The sequence below is a fragment of the Macaca thibetana genome, chromosome 14 (genome assembly GCF_024542745.1).
Source record: "Macaca thibetana thibetana isolate TM-01 chromosome 14, ASM2454274v1, whole genome shotgun sequence".
Taxonomy (NCBI): domain Eukaryota; kingdom Metazoa; phylum Chordata; class Mammalia; order Primates; family Cercopithecidae; genus Macaca; species Macaca thibetana.
This window is the reverse complement of record NC_065591.1, coordinates 10,919,239-10,927,440: the sequence shown is the minus strand read 5'-3', so window position 1 is coordinate 10,927,440 and position 8,202 is coordinate 10,919,239. Positions and strand designations below refer to the sequence as shown.

The 8,202-nt window shown below is 46.2% G+C and overlaps 1 protein-coding gene across 3 annotated transcripts in view; it reads right to left on the bottom strand.

Annotated features, from left to right (window-relative positions):
* Window positions 1–1,435: 1,435 nt before the first annotated feature.
* Window positions 1,436–8,202, bottom strand: part of PLAAT5 (phospholipase A and acyltransferase 5) — a 29,759-nt gene continuing 22,992 nt past the window's right edge. For 2 of the 3 annotated variants that reach the window (XM_050757295.1, XM_050757296.1), the window contains exons 5-6: window positions 6,441–6,703; window positions 1,436–3,628 (exon numbers count right to left, since the gene is read on the bottom strand). In XM_050757295.1, coding sequence (XP_050613252.1) covers window positions 3,536–3,628; window positions 6,441–6,703 — 356 coding nt within the window. In that variant the 3' untranslated portion in view covers window positions 1,436–3,535. The remainder of the gene's footprint in view (window positions 3,629–6,440; window positions 6,704–8,202) is intronic. The other variant, XM_050757298.1, reaches the window with a different exon arrangement.

The window sequence follows — 8,202 nt, the reverse complement described above, 5'->3', positions numbered from 1 at the left end:
CAGGGCCCTGGTGGTGTAGGCTCACCATGGAATCTCCTGGTCTGCGGATTGCAAAAGCTGTGGGAAAAGCGTAGTATCTGGGTTGGATAGCACAGTCCCTCGTGGCTTCCCTTGGCTGGGAAAGGGAGGCCCCCCGCTCCTTGCACTTCCCAGGCAAGGTGATGCCCCACCTTGCTTCTGCTCACCTTCCGTGGGCTGCACCCACTGCCTAACCAGTCGCAATGAGATGAACAGGGTACCTCAGTTGGAAATGCAGAAATCACCCGCCTTCTGCGTTGGTCTCACTGTGCGCTGCAGACTGGAGCTGTTCCTATTTGACCATCTTGCCAGAACCCCCAACAAGAATATTTTTAAAACAAAGTAAATACCACCATACTCCTGGAAAAAAAAATACACATTTGCTCTCTGCCAAGAAGCAGCAGCATGGGGTTCGTAAATAGTTGGATTCCTAGTAAAGATTCTGCCCAGCTGAAAGTTGGCTTTGAAAATAATGCGACCAGAAACTTTGGGAGAACAGAACTTTAAGTAGCTCAGATAGCCTTCTTAGAGTTTGGATTACCATTGATTGTTCTCCTAAAGTGATAAGAAGTTTCTAGAGGAACAGTGTGGAGATCAAAATGTCCTATGATCACCAGAATGCTATGTATCCAGCCCTTATGCACCTTGTGCTGTGCTTGTCTATGTGTGCTATAAGGACCCAAGTCCTACAGAGTCAGGAATCACCCTTCCCTTTAAAATCTTCCTTCTTTGACAAAGTCCCCCTCCAGCATGACTGCAGGAAATCCAGTTCTTTCCCAAAGTATTCCGGAGAATACCAAAGGTAGCTGACATTTTCAACCAACATGGTGCCTCTCTAGTCTGCTTGTTTCCTATGGACCACCTCTGGTCCTGAGCTTCTTCTCTCCATAGCTACAAACTTTTTGGGTACCACAAACCATACTCCTCCTTTTATTCTCTAAGAACAGCCAATAACAAAGCTTGAAGATAACAAAAGGGGAGCATAAGACAGTAACTTAAAACTGGGAACTAAAGAGTAGCTTCTTCCTACTCCCGGTGTCACCCAAGGCTCCCTTCTGGTTTTTCCCTGCTGCCTCTGCTCTGCTCCCCCCATGGTGGGATCCATTCCCCCTTTTTCAGTTGGCATCTCTGGCTGACATGTTCTCCACCCCTACCCAGCAAAACCAGATTCCTTTATGGCCAAAAAAATCTCTGCAGAGGTGTTTATTTCCTGAAGTCATTCTTCTATCATTAAGCAAAATAACTGGATTGTGCCAGCCCCTACTGGCTCATGTGTCACTAGTACTGGGCCTCCCTACCATTAAGGAACGCAGCACTTTCAAGTTCTCTGATTCTCCATGTGACATGCCCAAGTGAACCAAGACCGCCACTGCCCCAATCACCCACCCATTCCCAAAAAGTGAAAAATAAGCACACAAACGAGTGACTCGCGTTTAACTAATCTCAGAAACATTTGCATTCAGATTACTCTGCCTTAGAATTTCCTCCTCTCCACTCCATCAGGAGTGGGCATGTGCTTTATTATATCAACAAGACTAAGAAGCCTCACCTGAGTGGTCCCACTCAAAGAAGAGATTTCAGTTTCTACCTTAAAATGCAGAAGCCACTACAGATTAAAAGAGAAACACACACACTTTAAGAAACTCTCCCCTCCTCATCTTCAAAGTGTGGGGTAAGCATTCCAGATCTCTCAGCCTGATGGACAGCTTGGAAGTGGGAGGGACCAATGTCCAACAAGTGGCCTTTGCCCCATGTCCATTGTGCCTTGTGTCTTCCCAGCTGACTCAGAATTCCTCACACCCAGCCCCCAGACTACTGCTTATGGGCTCAGGCAAAGGTGAGAGTAGCCAGGGTTTGGCACTTGGGAGACTCTCAAAAATATTTTTTGGACAAACAAGTGAATATGAGCCCTGAAACTTTCCAGGAGTCTCTGTCCCATTGGGTTCAAACCAGTAAAAAGCCAGAGAAGTGTCTTTCTGTCCCAAACATAAGCAAGAGATGGATGAGCCCTTTGTGCAGAAGTTACTAGACACTCTTTGGTGTGGAGGAGTTTTTGTTAATCAAACAACATCCAGTTTGTTTGATGAAAGATTAATATGGTTGAGGAGTTCAAAGTCATCTTCCAATTAAAGCATTCACTAAAACATGGCTGGGTTAGTTCGCAGCTACAAGGAATAAATACACTTTATAAAATATGAGTTCCTGGTACTCAGGTTCTGCTTCAAAGGAAGTCTCAACCTAGACCATATAATGAATAGAGACTGAAGGAAGAGGTATTGGGAACTCAACTGATTACCAGGCAGGGGAGTGTGAGAGGAAATGGGGAAGAGGAACTAGGGATATCAGCTTCATCCTGGTCATGATTCACAGAAATGAGTGCAGAGGGGAGACAAAGTCAGATGCCCAGACTGCGGTGTTGGGGAACAGGAGGTCATTGAGTGTAGATTGCTAAGAAGAGAATGGAGGGTAAAAAAATTGGAAGAGTTTCAATGACAGTCTATTTTCTCCAAATAGGAGAAAAGCTTATGGGAGATCCCAACGGACCTTATCTGAAACACTTTGAGGGATCCATCTTGCTCTTTTCTACGTTCTTCGTATTTTCTAGGTATTTCTGGAGGCATAAGAGAACCCTTCTCTAGCTTTTTTTTGGGTGGTTTCAGCTCCCAGCTGTCACTACAATCCCCAGCCATAATTTCAGATCTTCCATCCTGTCAACATTCTTCAAAACACAAAAATAACTCCTTTCTCTCTCTCACTCGCACAGTAGAGTTCAACTGATTAAACTTATCAAATTATTTTAAATATTTATCTGAAATCAGTGAGACTAGAAACTTCACATTTTAGGGTAATGATGAGGTAGAAAAGCAAGACAAATTGTCTTATCGATACTTTTGATAGATGATTTTTAAACAATAAGGAATAAAGTTGATGTATAATTCTAAAAAGAAAATATTTCTTGGGATATGTGTTTCTAGATTAAGGTACTGAATAGCCCTGAATAGCGAATCACAGTTTTTCTTAAGGTCCTCCTCCCCTGAGGCTACACTATGGCTCAAAAAGGGCGGGATTATCATAAATAGAAAGAAGCTAGAGGCATTTTAGTTCAATAAAAAGAACATCTGGAAAAAGACATCTTCGTTACTGGAAATATTCAAGCAGAGGCTGCTGGGATGTTTCTGATGGCATTCAAGCATCAGAGACCAAGATCAGCCTCAGCAACAAGCAAGGTCTCTTCCTACAAAGAGAATGAAATTAGATCAGTATATGAAATGCCTAGCACAGTGCCTGGCGCATCAGAGATACACACTAGATACCAGATCCTTCCCATCCTGAGAGTCTGTGGGTCTATGCTTGTATATATTGGATGTATTTCTGGAAGGGTAATTGGATACATTGTAGATTCTTCCAGAAGTTCACAGTTTTCTTAATCAGAGGCATTGAGAGAAGGTAAGGGAAGGAAGCATGTTCTTTTTGCTTGTGTCAGTAACTCTTCCTCTAGTTGGAGTTCTCATCACCTTCAGGCAGTTATTGGTTTGGGCTTTATGCTATCCACTACAGCTGAAATAACTGCTCCAGCAGCCTTCGCTCCTTCCATCAGGGCGTGCTCTACCTGCAAGGCACATCAGTTCACAGGACAATCGGTACCAATCCTAGGCTTGCACCCTCCCCTACCTCTACCCCACCATACCCATTCAGCAACCAGCCTGCCTGGAGTCTATTCCCAAGAGAAGAAGCAGTCCATGCTATCTCATATTTTCAAAACTCCTAGAGTGACAAGAGACCAAGAAAAGCCAGGACTGTTGGAGACAACTCCTTCCTCCCTCTGTGCCATTTGGCCCAGGGCCTGCTTCCAGGGTGGAGCTCAGAAGCAAAGGATCTCACAGCACCACAGTCACTGAGGCCCTCATTCTACAAACAGGGGATCCAAGAGCCAGGGAACGGAACTCACTTGTACAGAGCCGTACAGTGAATTCGTGTCCAAACTTAGCTCTTGGGTTCTTGGGCCTCATGACTCCTGGGCCCAAGCTTCTTCAGAGGACTTCTTGTAATGCCCTCAGTCCTTGGGATCTTCTTGTACAAATTCTCATGGGATGGGAGGTTTCTCACACCAGGGCCCACCAAGCCCCTGACTCTAGAGCAAAGCCTCACAAGAATGGAGTGCAGCCTGGAGAAGATGCAGAGCAGAGAGGAGGAAGGTGCAGAAAGTACAGGGCACAGCAGGGAGGCTGCCAATGCTCTGAGGATGGGCTGGTAGCAGCAGAGACCAACATGGGAATGTGAGCCCAATCTGCTTAGACAACAGAAGAAACATAGAAAAAAATAGAACAATTGTGTTAGCTTCTAATCCTTAATTTTTTTCATCTCTTTAAAGGGGGATAATAGGCCAGGTGTGGTGGCTCACACCTGAATCCCAGCACTTTGAGAGACTGAGGCGGGTGGATCATGAGGTCAAGAGATTGAGACCATCCTGGCCAACATGGTGAAACCCTGTCTCTACTAAAAATACAAAAATTAGCTGGGCGTGGTGGCGTGCACCTGTAGTCCCAGCTACTTGGGAGACTGAGGCAGGAGAATCGCTTGAACCTGGGAGGCAGAGGTCGCAGTGAGCCAAGATCGTGCCACTGCACTCCAGTCTGAGTGACAGAGCGAGACTCTGTCTCAAAAAAAAAAAAGGGCGGGGGGGTGATAATAAATACTTTCTCTGCTCATCTCATGGAGTTTTAGTAAGGATCGCCTATTAATATGAACAGCTCAAGTTTTTACATATATTTAGGATTCAAAGTTCTTTCACAAGCACTGAACTACACGAATTTATTACTTCTCTATATGGAAGGAAATGACAGAGTCAAATGCAGTATAGGCCAGGGAGGTAATGTGAGTGAGGCAGGTGGGTGACACACCTACCCCTTATCCCCTGCAAAGCCACAGCATGTCCCTACAGAGTATCAGCAAGTAGGAATGCCAGCCCAGTGGCCTGATCAATTGTCTGTTAAAGAAAAGCTGAGGGCCAGGCGCAGTGGCTCACGCCTGTAATGTAGCACTCTGGGAGGCCGAGGTGGGTGGATCACCTGAGGTCAGGCATTCCAGACCAGCCTGGCCAACGTGGCGAAACCCCGTCTCTACTAAAAATACAAAAATTAGCTGGACGTGGTGGTGCACACCTAGTAATCCCAGCTACTTGGGAGACTGAGGCATAAGAATTGCTTGAACCCAAGAGGCGGAGGTTGCAGTGAGCCGAGACTGCACTACTGTGCTCCAGCTTGGGTGACAGAACAAAATTCTGTCTCAAAAGAGAAAGAGAGAGAGAGAAGCTGAGAAGCTACATATTTTTATATAAAATTTTATATAAAATGTCTATATTTTTTAATATTGGTAGGTAATTCAAACAAAAATTGTGTGTGTGTGTGTGTGTGTATCCAAGATGTGGCCCACAAGGTACTAGTTTACAATTTTAGCAACAAGGTATCTGCTTCCGCTTATCCCTGCTTTGTTAAGGAAGAAATGGTCTTTGGCCAGGCACGGTGGCTCACACCTGTAATCCCAGCACTTTGGGAGGCTGAAGTGGAGGATCACTTGAGCCCAGGAGTTCAAGACCAGCCTGGGCAACATAGCAAAACCGCCTCTCTACAAAAAAATTAAAATTATCTGGGTGTGGTGATGCACGCCTGAAGTCCCAGCTATTCAGGAGGCTAAGGCAGGAGGATTGCCTGAGCCCAGGAGGTTGTGGTTGCAATGAGCCATGATTATGCCATTACACTCCAGCCTAGGTGACAGAGTGAGACTCTGTCTCCAAAGAAAGAGGGGAAAAAAAAGAATAGAAAGAAAAGCTTTCAGAAATATAGTGACTTGACCAAGCATACCCCTCTAGTTAATAGTTGAGCTGGGGCTCCAACCGGTGGTCTTACTATTAGCCCAGTGCCTTTTCTCTCCTCCCTGGGTTAATAAAGGTGAAAACACTTCTTGAACCATAAAGTCCTGCAGAAATAGAAGGCCCTACTAGTACAACGAATAATATAATGAAAGCACTGATGCTGGGCGCAGTGGCTCACGCCTGTTATCCCAGCACTTTGGGAGGCCAAGACGGGCAGATCACGAGGTCAGGAGATTGAGACCATCCTGGCTAACACGGTGAAACCCCGTCTCTACTAAAAAATACAAAAAAATAGCCGGGGGAGGTGGCGGGCGCCTGTAGTCCAGCTACTCGGGAGGCTGAGGCAGGAGAATGGCGTGAACCCGGGAGGCGGAGCTTGCAGTGAGCTGAGATCCGACCACTGCACTCCAGCCTGGGCGACAGAGCGAGACTCCATCCCAAAAAAAAAAAAAAAAAAAGAAAGCACTAATTACCATTCTGATCACTAATGAAACGACAAACCCCAAGAAAGCTCTGTAAGAAGCCATTATCAGAGCAAATGGGGTCACACCTGCTGGCTCCGGGGTACGCCGTATCTGAGGCCATTGACAAAGTGCTCACAGTTCCCTTCAATCAGGCTGTACTGCACGGTCTTGTTGACCATCTTTTTTGTACGCTGGATGATCTTGTCCACCGGTAGGGGCAGGTACGTCCCATCTAGCTTGTTATTGACCTTCCAGGAGCAGCCATGCAGCACATCCTCCAGACGACTGTATTTCACCACAGCCCGATTGCTAAAGATGGAACTAATACTGCCCACCTCAAACTCCTCACCTGGAGACCAAAGACAAACAGAGGTTGGGGCGTGCAAGGAGTAGCAGAGCAGAGCACAGTCTAAGGCTCTGAGTAAGCTGCTTCCCCTGGGGTCTCATTGGCATCATCAGTAGAAGGGTGACAGAAGAGAGGGAGTTGGAGTCAAAGAACTGCAGAGAATCAACTTTCCTGAGAAGCCCTTTGCCCTGCGCCTCACTCCTTGCTCTCAACCTGCACAGGAGTCTCTTTGTCATTAAACTCTTGCAGCACCTTCCCATGTGGTCCCTGATTGTGTTGCACTGACCTACCCAAGTCCTAGGATTTGAGTTTTGTTTCCTAAGCAGACTTCAGTAATCGTCACAAACATGTAAAGAGCACTCTCTATGTGAGTGTCAGTCCCTGGGTAAAGGACTATCACATACATGATTATGGTGGTTCCATGACACACCTCCCTCTGGGGCTGCCACAGGGGCACAGGGGAAGCCAGCCAAGCAGGGCTCTGAATGGCACCTGCTCCTGCCAGCTTCCACCTACAGCCACTTGACTGTTACCTGTACTCAAAATACGGGGATTCTCATTAAGGGTATGTTTGAAAACGGGGTTCCACAGCTTTGAAAAGAGAAATGTTTGAAAGCTGCTACATTATCATATTCAAGCCCTTAGACAAGACAGAGACTCGAAGAGGGTCAGACACCTGCCCAAAGCCAGGTGGATAGTCATTTAAAGCCAGCACTGTTTTTCTGCTACAACCGTGTCGACATGCAAATGTCTATGCCCTTCCCTTTATAAGTTGTCCAAGGGCAAGAAATGCTCCATGATCTTTTCTTACAAATTTGAAGAAAATCTGCTGATTTTATAAAAGCTGGTAGCAGATAATTGAGCATTCAGGAGCAGAAATGGCAGAATTCATTTTCAGAGAGAGCAAGATAGGAGTGGGGGAAGATATAACTGATAAGTATCTCTGTGGTTACACAAGAGGGAAACTCCTGGACTTAGTCTGGAAAGAAGAGATGAATTACCACATTCTTGGAGTAGGTTCTGAGACAAGAAGCGGGAATGGTACGAGCCGATGGTGCAGAGAAGAGAGGCAATGAGAAAGGGGCTCTGCTCCATGGGAACATCCCAGCATGGTGGGAGACGGGGCCAGAGGAAGAGGACAGGACACGGAGATGACAGCTGAGAACAAGTTAGGACCAAAGGCCTTTGGTATAGTGCCCTTCTGTAATTCAACTTTGAACTGGCAATACCTGCACAGGAGACAGCATTCAAAGGGCATTCAAGGGTATTCAACAGGGTCCCCCTACCCCTTCCTCTCCCACACCCCAGCCCTCATCAGGCCTCATCTCCTGAGACAACCATTGTGACCAGCAGCTCTAGACACCCAAATTTTCAGTTGTTTCCCATTTTGCTGTAATCTCCGTCTACTATCATCACCTCCTCCCCCATCAAATCTCCACTAAGATTTAATGAACACAAATTGAATCTCAGCCATATGTTAAGACAGCTGTGAGAAATGAAAG